General features: G+C 43.7%; 1 protein-coding gene across 3 annotated transcripts in view; it reads left to right on the plus strand.

Annotated features, from left to right (window-relative positions):
• ZYG11B (zyg-11 family member B, cell cycle regulator) overlaps nucleotides 1–17,845 on the plus strand; it is a 112,638-nt gene that overhangs the window by 50,041 nt on the left and 44,752 nt on the right. For all 3 annotated transcript variants that reach the window (XM_032136574.2, XM_058430524.1, XM_058430523.1), the window contains 2 exons: nucleotides 5,505–5,645; nucleotides 12,049–12,225. In XM_032136574.2, the coding sequence (XP_031992465.1) occupies nucleotides 5,505–5,645; nucleotides 12,049–12,225 (318 nt within the window). The remainder of the gene's footprint in view (nucleotides 1–5,504; nucleotides 5,646–12,048; nucleotides 12,226–17,845) is intronic.

Consider the following 17,845-nt stretch of genomic DNA (forward strand, 5'->3'; position numbering starts at 1 on the left):
TAGTTTTGGGATTATAGGTGTAAGCCCCTGAGCCTAGCCTGGCTTTCTTAGCATAGAATTTCCAGCTCTGTCATCAGTATTTCCCCACTCGATTTTCTCTTCTATTTCCCTACTCAGTTTTCTCTTCTGTCACCATCAGTTTCCTGAACCTTCCATTTCTCCACAACTAGAATTCTTACATTTGTTGGCCACCTTATCCCATACTTGGATTATCTACCATGCTGTGGCTCCCAACTCATGAGAACATTGAAAATCTGCTAAACCCAGTGTTAGTTCTTAGTCTGCATTTTATTTGACCCAAAGTAAAATGGTATTTGACATAGTTGATCTTTGCCTCTGCCTTGAGATACCTTTTTTTTTTTTAACTTGGCTTCCAGGATATCATACTTGTCTTGTTTTTTTTTTTCCTACTTGTCTTGCCACTAAGCCTCAATTTCCTTTGTTGGTTCTTCCTCATCTTCCAGGCCTCTAACTGTTGGAGTGTTCTGCACCTCAGTCCTTAAATCTATATGCCAATGACTCCTAAATTTGTGTCTTAACTTAGAGCTCTCCCTTGAAGTCAGACTCCTATATTGAACTGCAGTAATCAACATGCAGTGAAGGTACATAAATGTTTTTTGATCAGGCATAGTGGCTCATGCCTTTAATCCCAGCACTTTGGGAGGCCGAGGTGGGAGGATTGCTTAAGCTCAGGAGTTTGAGACTAGCCTGAGCAACATAGTGAGACCCCCATCTGACACCTGTAATCCCAGCACTTTGGGAGGCCAAGGCGGACGGATCACTTGAGGTCAGGAGTTCAAGACCAGCCTGGCCAACATGGTGAAACCCCGTCTCTACTAAAAATACAAAAATTATCCAGGCATGGTGGCACATGCCTGTAATCCCATCTATTCAGGAGGCTGAGGCAGGTGAATTGCTTGAACCTGGGAGGCGGAGGTTGCAGTGAGCCAGCATTGTGGTACTGCACTCCAGCCTGGGCGATAGAGCAGGTCTGTGTCTCAAAAACAAAAAACAAAACGACAACAAAAAGATATCTGTTAATATCCCTGCTCTTGAGGATTTCTAGTCTAGTGGAGAAGATACAGACTAATTTAAAAATAGCTTTAGTCGGCCAGGCGTGGTTGCTCACGCCTGTAATCGCAGCACTTTGGGAGAAAAAAGAATATACTTATAATTTGAGCAGCCAGATGTGAGGGTTTGTCACTGGGTAGAGAAGTGTTGTTCACTGAATGAACATAGAGGCAATGGCTGGATGCAGTGGCTCACGCCTGTAATCCCAGTGCTTTGGGAGGCTGAGGCAGGTGGATCACCTGATGTCGGGAGTTGGAGACCAGCCTGACGAACATGGAGAAACCCCGTCTCTACTAAAAATCCAAAAAAAATTAGCCAGGCATGATGGCTCATGCCTGTAATCCCAGCTACTTGCGAGGCTGAGGCAGGAGAATCGCTTGAACCCAGGAGTTGGAGGTTGTGGTGAACCAAGATGGTGCCATTGATTTCCGGCCTGAACAACAAGAGAGAAACTCTGTCTTAAAAAAAAAAAAAAAAAAAAAAATATATATATATATATATATATATATACATGCAATAAAATTGGCTTAGAGCATGCCTATAGTCCCAGCACCTTGGGAGGCCAAGACGTGCGGATCACTTGAGGCCAAGAGTTGGAGACCAGCCTAGCCAACATGACGAAACCCTTCCTCTACTAAAAATACAAAAAAATTTAGCCAGGCATGGTGGCAGAGACCTGTTGTCCCAGCTACTTAGGAGGCTGAGGCAGGAGAATCACTTGAACCCGGGAGGTGGAGGTTGCAGTGAGCCGAGATTATGCCACTGCACTCCAGACTGAGCAATAGAGAGAGACTGTGTCTCAAAAAAAAAAAAAAAAAAAATTGGCTTAGAGTGCTTAACATTCCAGTAACAAAAGTTCTTTAATTTTATATTCAAGGTAACTTGAGGATATATTTCATATAAGAGATTTATAAAGCTGTTGGAACCAACCACATGTGGGTAAAGGAAGAATAAAGTCTGATTTAGATTATTTTATATTTCCCTCTTACAGTTTTTTTCATTTCACATTTCAGTGTTTTTCTCTGAATTTATAAGAAAAAGTTCTGGGTGATTCAATGAACTGAACACTTTGAAAAATTTTATTAAATACCCATTTGTATATGTGAATATGTAGTCCAAACCAGTTTGTGTATGTATGTTATACATAAATAGAAAGTTTAAAAAGCATTTAAAGAAGTAAAGTAATGGAGGCTGGGAGTGGTGGCTCATGCCTGTAATCCCAGCACTTCAGGAGGCCGAGGTTGGCTGATCACTTGAGGTCAGGAGTTCAAGACCAGCCTGGCCAACATGACGAAATCCCGTCTCTACTAAAAATACAAAAATTAGCCGGGCCTGTCGGCGGGCACCTGTAATCCCAGCTACTCAGGAGGCTGAGGTATGACAATTGCTTGAACCCGGGCAGTAGAGGTTGCAGTGAGCCGAGATCATGCCACTGCACTCCAGTCTGGGCGACAGTGAGACCATGTCTCAAAAAAAAGGAAAAAAAAAAAGAAAAGATGTAAAGTAATGGAAGTAAAGAAATTTTTATTATTATTTCAACAATCTTAGAAATTCTTAATATGTGCCCTTGTGTCATGTGACATATATCAGTACTGTAGTCTAATTCATTTCAGACTCTTGTAGCATATCCTATTAATGGTTGAAATGTCAGCCATGATACATCCCTTCATTTCCTCAAAGCTGCGTATTCCAATCTGAATATTATAGGCTTTTTTGTTTTTTTGATAAAGAGTCTCACTCTGTTGCCCATCAGGGAGTGCTGTGGCACAGTCATGGCTTACTGCAGCTTCAAATTCCTGAGCTCAAGCAGTCCACTTCAGTCTCCCAAGTAGCTAGCACTACAGGCATGCACCATCACACGTAACTAATTTTTCTTTTCTTTTATAGAGACAGGGTCTTACTATGTTCCCCAGGCTGGTTTTGAACTCCTGGGCTCAAGCGATCCTCCTGCCTCTACCTCCCAAAGTGCTGGGATTATAGGCATGAGCCATCATGCCTGGCTGAATATTTATTATATGTTTATATAAAACTTAGTTACTGAGTAATATATTTTTAAAATATTTGATTACTTTTGTGTCACACTGTATAATGTTACTGCCAAAAAAGACTAAATCTTCCCCTTATTATGAGATAGTCTCTCTGAATGACATTTTTTGGCATTTTTAAAAACTTTATTGTAAAATAACACAGAGACAGAAAATAAATAATTATGTAGCTTAATGAGTTGAAAATAAAGTGAACACACTTGAGACCATCACTCAGGTTAAGTAACAGAACTTTGTCATCTACCCCTATCATCGCTTCGGCCTCCCAAAGTGGTGGGATTACAGGCATGAGCCACTACACCCAGCCATGTCCTTTCATTTCTTTATAATTTTATGACCCAACTATTTAGGCACCTGTATAATCTTGTCTGTTTAAAACACTTTGATGTCTTTTGAGTATCTTTTACTTTATAGGTTCCTCCTCATCCCTTTCTTTTCCTTATAATTTGTTTATTGAAGAATCTATCATTTGGATTTGTAGAGTTTCCCTCAGTCTGGATTTTATTGTATTTGTTGCTGTTTTGTAGAGACAGGGTCTTGCTGTGTTGCCCAGGCTGGTCTGGAACTCCTGGGCTTAAAGTGATGCTCCTGCCTCAGCCTCCAAAAGTGCTGGGATTACAGATATAAGCCACTCTGCCAGCCTGGATTTTGCTGATTGTATACTAATGGTGCATCTTTCTCTTTGTATTTTCTGCAAATTGGTAGCTGGATTTGGAGGCTTAATTAGACTTAGGTTAGATCCCTTTGGCCAGACCCTTAGGTGTTGTATTCTTACGTTTTGAGGCACGTAAATATCTAGTTGTTTCTCTTTCTGTGATGTTAGCAGTTACTGACACTTAGTAGCTAGATTTATCAATTCATTGGGGATTATGGTGATATTTTAATCATTTATTTTTCACTTACTAGTTGGATTACTTTTATAAAGAGCCACTTTCTGTTACCTATATTTGGTTGCCCAGTGGCACCTGAACCACATTTTAAGATAAGTATATTATCTTAAAATAATATACTTTTATGTTGGGAATCCCTAGAAAGACTTAATTTTAAACAGAACTTCTTGGTGCTGAAAAGGAGCGTGATAAATCTGGGGAAATTAATTGATACATTTATTTGATGACTACTTATGGAGAACGTATTCTGAGCCAAGCATAATGCTAGCTATTGGGGTACAATGGTGAATGGATCGATCTAGTGGGGGATTATGATAACAGCTATGAAAGAGATGTTTCAGGGGACCTAACTTAAATCAGTGGCTCAACGAAGACTTCTCTAAGAAAGTGTCCTTAACTTGAATAAGGAAGAATGAGTAGAAATTAGTCAGGCAAAGAGAGAAAGGAAGTTTTCAGTCAGAGAAGACATTGTATGAGTGGTCCTTTGCTGAGAAAAAGCTTGACTTACGGAAAGATGAGGAAAAAAGGTCATATCGCTATAACATTGTGAGCTAGAGGGAGGGGATTAAGAGGCAGATAGGATCCTAATCAAGCAGTAGGGCCTTATAATAGTGTTAAATATCTTGAGATTTATTTTAGGTATAATACAGAAAATTTCACCCCTGGTCTTATGCTAGGTTCTGAGCCTATCTAATATACATCTCTTCAAGACAGATATACCTTTTTAAGATGACTAATCTGGATAGATTAGAAAGTATTATCATTTTTATTTGATTCCAGCTTTGCATAACTATCCAAGGTGCTATGTATACAAATGATATTTATTTGTTTTTGTTTCTTTTCTTTTTTTTTTTGAGACGGAGTCTTGCTCTGTTGCCCAGGCTGGAGTGCAGTGGCGCGATCTGCAAACACTGCCTCCCGGGTTCACACTATTCTCCTGCCTCAGCCTCTTGAGTAGCTGGGACTACAGGCGCCTGCCACCACGCCCGGCTATTTTTTTGTATTTTTAGTAGAGACAGGGTTTCACTGTGTTATCCAGGATGGTCTCGATCTCCTGACCTCGTGATCCGCCCGCCTTGGCCTCCCAAAGTGCTGGTATTACAGGCATGAGCCACCGCGCCCGGCTACAAATGATATTTATTTACTTATTTAGAGACAGAGTCTTGCTGTGTTGCCCAGGCTGGAGTGCAGTGGCGCGATCTCAGCTCACTGTAACCTCCCATCTCTTGGGTTCAAGCGATTCTCCTGCCTCAGCCTCCTGAGTAGCTGCAATTACAGGCATGCGTCACCATGCTTGGCTAATTTTTTTATTTTTAATAGACATGGGGTTTCACCATGTTGGCCAGGGTGGTCTTGAACTCTTGACTTCACATGATCCACCCACCTTGGCCTCCCAAAGTACTGGGATTACAGGCGTGAGCCACTGCACCTAGCCACAAATGATATTTAGATAGAGAAAGAGAGAGAATTCTAAAAGCTAATCTGGTTATGTTCACAGGTGTCTGGAGAAGCCAATGAAACTCAGATTGCAGAAGCACTGAAGCGTTACAGTGAACGGGCATTCTTTGTTCGGGAAGCTCTATTTCATCTTTTTAGTCTGACTCATGTGATGGAAAAAACAAAGCCAGAAATTTTAAAGGTAAGAATAAGAAACTGGATATGAAATTTTTGAAATGATCTCCCCGGGCAGATGATTTTTTGAAGAAAATTGGTGAAAATTTGCATTTAGTCTTTTGTTATTTATAATGTGATTGATGACTTGTGATTTCAATCATTAGCTATAAATGAGAGAGAAGATAGTTGTACAATGTTATTGAAGTTTTATAGTAGTCTCATTAAGCAATATAAATGTCTTGTAGTACATATTTATCTACCTAAAACCAGTGACCACCATGATATTTTATTGCCAGCTACTGTAGAAAATGAAAGTATATGACTGGAATCAGGACACTGTATTGTATATTAACCCTATATTGCTTCCCAAATAGATTTTTTAGAAATACAGTATTGGGCCAAATATGGTAGTTCATGCCTGTAATCCTAGCACTTCAGGAGCTGAGACAGATGGGTAGCTTGAGCCCAGGAGTTCGAGAGCAGCCCGAGCAACATGGCAAAACCGCATTTCTACAAAAAGTATTAAAAAAATACAAAAACAGAGAGAAGTAAAGACAAAGAAAGCAAATACCAGAATTCCGTAAGGCACTTTTCCATGCCGGTTAGAACCTACTGTGCATTCTTAACTGATTTACATTACTCCCTATACTCCCCAATTAAGTTTTTTTTTTTTTTTTTTAAGACATAGGGTCTTACTGTGTTCCCCAGGCAACCAGGCAGGAGTGCAGTGGCTATTCACAGGACTCAAACTCCTGGGCTCAAGCAATCCTGTCTCAGCCTCCCAAGTAGCTAGGACTACAGGTGTACATCACAGCACCTAGCTATTTTAACCAAGACAGCTTTTGAAGGGCAAGAAAGGAGATTTCTTAATTTTATTGAAAGCTTAGGGCAACATTTATCAAAATGTGGTCTGTTGGGCCAGGACGCAGTGGCTCACACCTGTAAAAACTTTGGGAGGCTGAGGCAGGAGGGTCACTTGGGGCCACGAGTTCTAGACCAGCCTGGCCAACATGGCGAAACCCCATCTCTACTAAAAATACAAAAAATTAGCCAAGCGTGGTGGTGCACGCCAATAATCCCAGCTACTCAGGAGGCTGAGGCATGAGGAACCTGGGAGGCCGAGGTTACGGTGAGCTGAGATCGTGCCACTGCACTCCAGCCTGAGCAACAGAGCAAGACTCTCTCAAACAACAACAACAACAATAAAAGTGGTCCTTTGACCACTAGAAGTCTAGGATATTGCTTATTTAAAAAGCATATTTGTGGCCAGGTGTGGTGGCTCACACCTGTAATCCCAGTACTTTGGGAAGCCAAGGCAGGCAGATCACTTGAGCTTAGGAGTTCAAGACCAGCCTGGGCAACATGGCAAAACCCCATCTCTACAAAAATTACAAAAATTAGCCAGGTGTGGTGGCACGCACCTGTAGTCCTGTAGTCCCAGCTGCACGGGACGCTGAGGCGGGAGAATTGCTTGAGCTAGGGAGGCAGAGGTTACAGAGAGCTGAGATCATGCTACCACACTCCAACCTGGGTGACAGGAGTGAAATCTTGTCTGAAAAAAAAAAAAAAAAAAAGATATTTGTAAACCCCACCCCCAAAAATTTAGATTCACTAGGGCTAGATGAGGCACAGGAATCTGCATTTTAATAAGCCCCCAAGATAATTCCAAGGTAATTCCTACGCACGTTCAGTTTTGAAAACCAATGAGCATAGGACTGTATTATATTTGGCACCTCATTTAGTGGGCGCAATTCCAAGAGATGGGTTTTATCTTCTGTTTTACAGATTATGAAATTGAGGTTCTGTGATGTTAAGTAATAATGAGTCAGTGGCAGAGCCATAACTTGACATCTTACATATCTTAAATTCTGAGAATGAGATGCTTGGGTAGGAACCAGTAACATTTTAGTCCTTAGGATATTATCACAACACCTGTCACTCCCTTTGTATATATCAGAGGATGTTGGCACTTGGTATATGAATTGTCTTTTTTTTTTGGTTTTGATTACTGTGAACTGAGCAACAAAGGACTAGATGTCTAGTCTTGATCTGAAATATTCAGACATTCAGAGTTAAATGAAAGAATATAGGCTATTTATTTATTTATTTATTGAGGTAGCATCTCACTCTGTCACCCATGCTGGAGTGCAGTGGCATGATCATGGCTCACTGCAGCCTCGACCTCCCTCCTGGGCTCAAATGATTCCCCTGTGTCAGCCTCCAGAGTGGCTGGAACTACAAGCGTATAACACCATGCCTGGCTGAATTTTAAAATTTGTTATTATTATTGTTGTTTTTTTGTAGTGATGGAGACCCACTATGTTGCCCAGGCTGGTCTCAAATTCCTGGGCTTAAGTGATTCTCCTGCCTTGGCCTCCCAAAGCGTTGGGATTATAGGAGTGAGCCACTTTTATTTTTTTTTTTAAAGATACAGGATCTAGCTGTATTGCCCAGGCTGGAGTGCAGTGGTGCACGATCATAGCTCACTGCAACCTCAAACTCTTGAGCTCAAGCAATCTTCTGCCTCAACCTCTCAAATGGCTGGGACTATAGGTATGTGCCACCACACCTGGCTAATTTTTAAAAATTTTAAAAATAAATTTATTTATTTATTTATTTTTGAGACAGTGCCTCACTCTGTCACCCAGGCTGGAGTGCAGTAGTATGATCATAGCTCACTATAACCTCAAACTCCTGGGCTCAAGCAATCCTCTGGCCTAAGCCTCCTGAGTAGCTAGGACTATAGGCCCATGCAATCACGCTGGGCTAATTTTGTAGAGACAGGATCACACTATGTTACACAGGCTAGTTTTTAAAAATTTCTTGTAGAGACAGGTTCTTGCTGTGTTGTCAGGCTAGTCTCGAGTTCCTGACCTCAAGTGATCCTCCTGCCTTGAGCTCCCAAAGTTCTATAATTACAGGCATGAGCCACTGCACCTAGCCTAGGCAATTCCTTTTTTTTTTTGAGACTGAGTCTCATTCTGTTGCCCAAGATGGAGTACAGTGGCGCTATCTCAGCTCATTGCAACCTCCGCCTCCCATGTTCAAGTGATTCTTCTGCCTCAGCCTCCTGAGTAGCTGGGATTATGGGCGCCTGCCACCACGCTCAGCTAATTTTTGTATTTTTAGTGAGATGAGGTTTCACCATGTTGGCCAGGCTAGTCTCGAACTCCTGATCTCAAGTGATCCACCTGCCTCGGCCTCCCAAAGTGCTAGGATTACAAGCATGAGCCACCATGCCTGGCCAAGGCAATTCTTTTTTTTTTTTATTAATTTTTTTTGCACACAAAAACAAAAAACATTTTCTAAAAATACATACAAACAAAAAGATGCATATCAAACATATTAGGAAGGTTGCACATGGGAAGACGGGGAATAGAAATGGGGAGTGGGAATCAAAATAAATGAGAGAGGGGCTTTATATGGATCAGTGATAATAACTCAGTCCTCTATTTGACGAAGAAGGAGAAGGAAGAGGAAGAAAAAGAAAGTGGGATAAAGGATCAGAAAGGGAGGAAAATAGAAAAAATTAGAGTATGACTCCAGGATAGACCTGTTTTGTTGTCACTGAGTTGGTTGGTTGGTTTGTCTGTTGTATTTTTCATATGTTTCGCCATGTTGGCCAGACTGGTCTCGAACTCCTAGCCCGAAGTGATCAACCCGCCTCGGGCCCCTAGAGTGCCGGGACCACAGGCGTGAGCCACCACGTCCAGCCCCCAGATTGCTTCTGGCCTCCGTGGTATACCTCCCAGATGGGGCGGTTGGGCAGAGGCGCTCCCCACATCCCAGACGGGGCGGCCGGGCAGAGGCGCTCCTCACTTCCCAGACCGGGCTGCCGGGCAGAGACACTCCTCACTTCTTCCCAGACGGGGCGGCCGGGCAGAGGCGCTCCTCACTTCCCAGACGATGGGTGGCCGGGCGGAGGCGCTCCTCGCTTCCCATACGATGGGTGGCCGGGCGGAGGCGCTCCTCACTTCTTCCCGGACGGGGCGGCCGGGCGGAGGCGCTCCTCACTTCTTCCCGGACGGGGCGGCCGGGCGGAGGCGCTCCTCACTTCTTCCCGGACGGGGCGGCCGGGCGGAGGCGCTCCTCACTTCTTCCCGGACGGGGCGGCCGGGCGGAGGCGCTCCTCGCCGGGCGGAGGCCCCATCTTTTCCGGACGGGCGGCCGGCGGAGGCCTCGCACTATTCCGGACGGGCGGCCGGCGGAGGCCCTCACTTTTTTCCGGACGGGCGGCCGGGCGGAGGCCCTCACTCTTTCCCGGACGGGTGGCCGGCGGAGGTCCTCACTTCCAGACGGGCGGCCGGGGAGGCCCTCACACTTTCCGGACGGGCGGCGGGCGGAGGCTCACTCTTCCCTGGGGGGCGGCGGGCGGAGGCCCACTCTTCCGAAGGGCGGCCGGGCGGCCCGGCCGGGCGGAGGCGCTCCTCACTTCCCAGACGATGGGTGGCCGGGCAGAGGCGCTCCTCACCTCCCAGATGGGGCGGCGGCCGGGCAGGGGCTGCAATCCCAGCACCCTGGTAGGCCAAGGCAGGCAGCTGGGAGGCAGAGGCTGCCGCGAGCCAAGACCACGCCACCGCACTGCAGCCTGGGCGACACGGAGCACCGAGTGAGCGAGACTCCGCCTGCAGTCCCAGCAGTTCGGGAGGCCGAGGCGGGCAGAGAGCACTCGGGGTCAGGAGCCGGAGAGCAGCGTGGCCAACATGGCGAACCCGCGCCTGCAGCCAAAGCAGGAAAAGCAGGCTGGCGACCGCTGGCAGTCCCAGGCAGTCCGCGGTGCGGGGCAGCAGCGAGCCGAGTAGATTACATGCGGCCTGGGCCACAGAGGGAGGGAGGGAGGGAGGGAGGGAGGGACGGAGGGAGGGATGGAGGGAAGGAAGGAAGGACAAGGCAATTCTTATAGGGAATTTTGCTGCAAAAGGGAGCAAAGAAAAAAGATGGTAATTTTTTCAGGAAGTGAGATTAAAAGAGGGATGTTTTGATTTTTTTTAACAGGAAAAATATATCTTGTTTGTATCCTGATATGAATGATCCAGTACAGAATAAAAAATTGATATAGGAGTAGGAGGGGTGAACAGCTTCCCTTCATAGACAAGAAAATAATGATCTAACATATACATGGAGGGATTTGTTTTACAAAGGACCCCGAAAGATTCCTTATGGTAGCAGGCAGGAAGGTGACATGTATATGTATGTATGCTGGTAAGTAGGATACATGTGGTAATGAGAATCTGAAGTTCTTTTCTGCTTGCTTCAGTTTTCTTTCTTTCTTTCTTTCTTTTTTTTCTCTTTTTCTTAGAGGCAGGGTCTCACACTGTCCCCCAGGCTGAAGTGCAGTGGCACAACCATGGCTCACTACTGGCTCTGCCTCCCACGGCTCAGGCGATCCTCCCACCTCAGCCTCCCAAGTAGATGGGACTATAGGCGTGCACGATCATGCCCAGCTTTATATATATATTTATACACACACACACATACATATGTGTATATATACATATATATACGCACACATATATGTGTGCGTATATATATATATATATAGAGAGAGAGAGAGAGAGAGAGATGGAGTTTCGCCCTTGTCATCCAGGCTTGAGTGCAATGGTGCACTCTTGGCTCACTGCAACCTCCGCCTCCTGGGTTAAAGCAGTTCTCCTGCTTCAGCCTCCCGAGTAGCTGGGATTACAGGCATGCGCCACCATGCCCAGCTAATTTCTGTATTTTTAGGAGAAATGGGGTTTCACCATGTTGGCCAGGCTGGTCTCAAACTCCTGACCTCAAGTGATCCACCTGCCTTGGCCTCCCAAAGTGCTGGGATTACAGGCATGAGCCACCACGCCTGGCCCCCAGCAAATTTTTGTATTGTTTTATACAGATGGGGTTTCACCATGTTGCCCAGGCTGGCAGTTTTCTTAGTGTAGTTGAAAGCAAGATCTTCAGCTGATAGTGAGGAATGGGAAGGATTCGTTGGGGGTTTGAGGGTAGAGGAAAAAGTGAGAAATAGTTGTCTAGGCCATGGGAAGTGAATGGATTTTATTGCACTCTAACCTCAGCAGTGTTCTCGAGGAACTGAAGATTGAGATTTGAGAGTGAAGTGTGCTCTATTCAAGTCAGTGAGAATTTATTCACTGCCTTCCATATAACAGGCACCATAAGTAGGTCTTGGAAATACAAAGATGAGTGACCTGTGTTGAAAAGACTCATTAGCTTTACAGAAAACCTCTAGATATGAATAGCTGAATACCTGCCTTGATGAGGTAGACTGGAACTATTTGTGAGTAACTGCTATATCCTAGGCTCTTTGCACATGAAGATGAAAAAGAAACTTATGACATCTTTGAAATTACTATAGACCAACAAAATAATTCTGCTCTGTGAAGAGGGCTTGTATTTATAAGGTGAATTAAGAGGACTAATTTTTTTTTTTCCAGCTTGTGGTTACTGGGATGAGAAACCACCCTATGAATTTGCCAGTGCAACTGGCTGCAAGCGCCTGTGTATTTAACTTAACCAAGCAGGATCTTGCTGCAGGAATGCCTGTCCGACTTCTGGCTGATGTGACCCATTTGCTGCTCAAAGCCATGGAACATTTTCCCAATCACCAGCAGGTAAGCTTATGTGAATTCCGTTTCAAATAGTCCTTGTAGTGTCTTCTACTCATCTCCTACAGTTCAGTTTAATAGACCAAGGCTGGAAATTCAAATGCCTTTGGAGGCTGTGGTATGACTGAGTGTAAGAAAACAGAGAAGTGGACACCAAAGGAGTATATTCTGTGCCTAAAAGCACCTAAATCCATATGTTGGGGGACATAGTACAAGCCATACAAAACTCATCCTCCTAGATCTCGAGTTTGTGATCATTTCAGCAGATAGGCACCGAGGATCTGTTCCGGGCTAGGCACTATCAAGTGCTGGGATACAGAAATGATTAAGACATGTCTTTTCCATTTCTAGCAGTATGGTAGAAGGTGTAACCTGTCTTATACTCAGGATGAATACTAAAAATGTTGCTTAAATTTTTTTTTTTTTTAATGGAATCTTGCTCTGTTGCCAGGCCAGAGTGCAGTGGTGCGATCTCAGCTCACTGCAACCTCCACTTCCTGGATTCAAGCGATTCTCCTGCCTCAGCCTCCCAAGTAGCTGGGATTACAGGTGTGTGCCACCACACCCAGCTAATTTTTGTATTTTTAGTAGAGACAAGGTTTCAACATGTTGGCCAGGTTGGTCTTGATCTCTTGTCTTTGTGATCCGCCCACCTCAGCCTCCGAAAATGCTGGGATTACAGGCATGAGCCACCTCCCCGGGCCCTTAACATTTTTTTTTTTAGGTCATTTGAAATTGACCGGCCGGGCGCAGTGGCTCACGCTTGTAATCCCAGCACTTTGGGAGGCCGAGGCGGGCGGATCACGAGGTCAGGAGATCGAGACCACGGTGAAACCCCGTCTCTACTAAAAATACAAAAAAAAAATTAGCCGGGCGTGGTGGCGGGCGCCTGTAGTCCCAGCTACTCGGAGAGGCTGAGGCAGGAGAATGGCGTGAACCCGGGAGGCAGAGCTTGCAGTGAGCCGAGATTGCGCCACTGCACTCCAGCCTGGGTGACAGAGTGAGACTCCGTCTCAAAAAAAAAAAAAAAAAAAAAAAAAAGAAATTGACCATTGAGTTGGCAAGTTAGTAAAAAATACTCAGAGGCCCAAAAGCAAGTAAAAATGGCAAACCACATTGGTGAGTGGATCATTAAAGCCAGCTTTCCTCATTGAGGGCAAACTAGGTGAAACTTGGGCTTTGATTTTCATGGCCTCTGAAAGCCCATCAGACAGAAGACTCCTAGCATAAAGCTATGACTTCCTCCCCAAAGATACATTCTTACTAAAAGGGAGCTATGAATAAGTCTGCCCATGTTAGAGAAACAACAAAAGAATAAGCCCAAAGAAAGTAGAAGGAAGGAATAACAAAGATGAAAGTAAAAATTAATAAAATAAAAAACATACCATTATTTTAGAGAGGATCAATAATTCCAAGAATTGGTTCTTCAAACGTATTTAATAGTATTGAAAACTCATTGGCAAAGTTGATGAGGGAAAAATGAGAAAGGATGCATATAAAATAAATAAGGTTAGGAAATGGGGTGGGGGAAATGGGAAGTCACTGTAATGGGTATAGAGTTTCCTTCTGGGGTGATGAAAATGTTTGGGATGATGAAATTGTGATGGTTGCACAACTCTGTGACTAGACTAAAATCCATCAAATTGTACACTTTAAGTAGGTGAATTGTATGGTACATGAACTGTATCTCAATAAAGTTGTTACATATTTTTTAAAAACAATGTTCACAGTAGGCCAGGCATGGTGGCTCATGCCTGCAATCCCAGCACTTTGGGAGGCCAAAGTAGGAGGATCACTTGAGCCCAGGAGTTCAAGACCAACCTGGGCAACATAGTGAGGCCCTATCTCTAAAAATAATAAAAAAAATTAGGGCCGGGCATGGTGGCTCACGCCTGTAATCCCAGCACTTTGGGAGGCTGAGGCGGGTGGATCACGAGGTCAGGAGATCGAGACCACGGTGAAACCCCATCTCTACTAAAAATACAAAAAATTAGCTGGGCGTGGTGGCGGGCGCCTGTAGTCCCAGCTACTCGGGAGGCTGAGGCAGGAGAATGGCATGAACCCAGGAGGCAGAGATTGCAGTGAGCCAAGATCACGCCACTGCACTCCAGCCTGGGCGACAGAGCGAGACTCCATCTCAAAAAAAATTAGCCCGGCATGGTGGCACACATCTGTGGTCCCAACTACTCAGGAGCCTAAAGAGTACATGCCTAAAAGCATTTAAATCCATATGTGCAAGAATTGTTTGAACCAGGCACTCAAGGCTGCAGTGAGCTGTGATTGAGCCACTGCACTCCAGCCTGTGCAACAGAGCAAGACCTTGTCTCAAAATAAACAAACAAGAATGTTCGGGCCAGGCGTGGTGGCTCACGCCTGTAATCCCAGCACTTTGAGAGGCCGAGGCAGGCAGATCACATGAGGTCAGGAGTTTGAGACCAGCCTGACCAACACGGAGAAACCCCGTCCCTACTAAAAATACAAAATTAGCCAGGCGTGGTGGCTCACGCCTGTAATCCCAGCACTTTGGGAGGCCGAGGTGGGCGGATCACCTGAGGTCAGGAGTTCAAGACCAGCCTGGCCAACATGGAGAAACCCCATCTCTACTAAAAATAAAAAATTAGCCAGGTGTGGTGGCGCATCCCTGTAATCCCAGCTACTTGGGAGGATTAGTTAGGAGAATTGCTTGAACCTGGGAGGGAGAGGTTGCGGTGAGCCGAGATTGCGCCACTGCACTCCAGCCTGGGCAACAAGAGCGAAACTCCGTCTCAAAAACAAAACAAAACAAAACAAAATTAGCCAGGTGTGGTGGCGCATGCCTATAATCCCAGCTACTCGGGAGGCTGAGGCAGGAGAATTGCATGAATCTGGGATGGGGAGGTTGCAGTGAGCCAAGATCGCACCATTGAACTCCAGCTTGGACAACAAGAGCGAAACTCCATCTCAAAAAAAAAAAAAAAAAAAAAGGTCACAGTAGTACTGTGTAACTGTGTATAATGATAATAAATTGGAAATACCAAACACCAAATGTCCATCAGCCTGTGTTTAGTCACACATCAGAATACTTAAAAGCAGTGAATGATGAATGAATTACAATTCCAGATGACAACCTTGATCAATCTCAATTACAAGTTGGGTATTTTTAAAAATGCAGAAGAGTACATACATGTGATTCAATTTACTTACAGTTCAAAACCTTACAAAACTATATGGCACATTATTTAGGAATATAAATACATGTTTTGATAAAAAGCAAGGGACTGTTAAACACAAAATTTAGGCTAGTAGTTCCTCTGAGGGGAAATGAGAGGGAAAAGAGCAGGCCAAATGGGGCTTGCTAATAGTACTATTGGTAATAGATTCTTTTTCTGAAACTGAGTGGTAGGTACACCTACACAGCGGTAGTATTCACTGTATTGTTATTCCTTACACTCTTGTTACTCAAAGTGTGTTCTGCTAACCAGCTGTGTTGGCATCCCCTGCAAGCTTGTTAGTAAGGCAGAATCTCAAGATGCCAGACTTAGAGAATCATTTTATAAAGATCTCCAAGTGATTTGTATACACATTAAAGTTTGAGAAGCACTGCTTTATGCCTACATATATTTTGTAAATATTTTTCTGTGTTTCTTATTTAGTAAAAAACATTTAAAAACAACTCAATTAAAAAAAAAAACAACCCTGGGAACTCACCTATTAGTTGGAAATGCAAATACTGTAAACTATTATGTAAATTATCTTCAGCTATTTTAACTAAGTGCTACAGAAACTTGAGAATGATTAATTCTTCTGGCTGGATTGGTGTATGGACAAAGGTACCAGGCAGGATTTCAAAGGGGAAGTGACATTGACTCACATCTTGAAAAATTAGTAAGATTTCCCATGGAGAAAAGCAGAAAAACAGTGGACCTATGCCTACATATATTTTGTAAATATATATGTGAATGTGCAGGCATTCCAGGAAGGGCACGTTGCATGTGGCTGGAGTGTAGGAAGGGCAGTGTAGGATGAGGCCAGTGATATCCAGATTAGGGCCAGATTTGATGAATGCCAGCACAGGAAATTTTGATTCCACATTGAATTCCTTAAAAAATTTAAAGAAAATTCCTAAATACTTGCATAGTTCAGACTGTAGTCCCCCAAATCTAAACTGTAGCTGGGCGGAAATTGAAGACTATAGCAAAAGTCTTCCTCTTTTCCATTTCTGCCTGTGGTGTTTTTCAAATGCAGTAAGGCATAGATTCAGTGAAATTTATCTTCTGTTATTAATTTAGCCATTAGTTCAGTTAAGCTTAGCAGCTCTTTGTTGAATTCAGACTGTGTGCACCTGTGCTAAGTTCTAAGCATTCAGATATAGGAACACATAATGTAGCATAGTGTAGCAAGTACTAAGAGAAACAAGTGCTGTTGGGAGCCCAGGAGGAGCATTTAGGGCAATTTGAAAATTAGAGGCTGTGCACTGTGGCTTGCCTTTAATCCCAGTAGTTTGGGAGGCTGAAGCAGGAGGATCACTTGAGCACCAGGAGTTTGAGGCTGCAGTGAGCTATGATTGTGCCGCTGCATTACAGCCTGGGTGACAAAGCGAGACCCTGTCTCAAAAACAAACAAAAAAACTAAGAAGTCTTCCTCAGTGAGGTAATATCTCTTCCCTGAGTTGAATTGTGAAGGAAAATTAGGAGTTTTCCAGCTAAAGGAACAGGAGGGATGGGCATTCTAAGTGGAGGTAATTAGAATAGCATTAATGCCTTTCTTACTTCTATGGATCCTGTACAAATTGTTGTGTTTATTTGGGAGGAGAAAAATGGTGAAGTAGGAAAGTTATGCCACTAATCAATCTGCCAGACTGTGATTCAGATTTAAATGGATCCTCAGGCGGAGTCTGTCCTAGCACCTTGACCATCTGTGATGAATATAAAACTTCCCTGAGAAACCCTCTTAATTAATTACACTTGTACCTAACCCATTCCATATCATTCACCTGGGATTTACTACCACTTTGCCCTTTCTCTGCCATTTCTTCTATTATGTAATCTTTCAGCATCTTCCATGAAACAAATAGGGTGTTCATTTTATATCTGTTTTTCTATTTCTTGACTAGCTGTATATATCCCATTAACTGACTTTTGCCTTTTATGATTGAATTCCCTATATTAAGTCTTCTGTAGATAAGAAATCTTCCAATTTTATACCAAAACCTTTAAAAAATATTAAAGCCATTTGTCCAAATAAAAAAATATTAGTAGTATATACACTGTGACTTTTTTTTTAAGCCCACCCTTATTTTCTTACTTTGCTTCACAGGAATAACTTGAATCACCTTTCTATTATGATGGTGCACCTTAACTGTGTCAATTAATTATTCATATTTTCATTTACTCTTGTTTAATTGTGCTGGTCTAAACTTTATTTAAAAGATAGAGCCAAGTCTGTCAGTCACTCTTTAGAGGCCAGTGTGTAGAACACTACCCACTGTGTACTCTATGTTAGAGGCTTCCAAGCAGGCTCGTCTATATTCTTTGATGCTATGTCAACAGGTAAAACTTGCAGCCACTGTTTTTGTCATTCTCTCTATCTCAAAAAATACAGAAGACAAGGTTACTTCATAGGCCACCAGAAAGAAGGAGATTAGCTG

The sequence above is a fragment of the Hylobates moloch genome, unplaced genomic scaffold, assembly GCF_009828535.3.
Source record: "Hylobates moloch isolate HMO894 unplaced genomic scaffold, HMol_V3 SCAFFOLD_18, whole genome shotgun sequence".
In the NCBI taxonomy this organism is placed as follows: Eukaryota; Metazoa; Chordata; class Mammalia; order Primates; family Hylobatidae; genus Hylobates; species Hylobates moloch.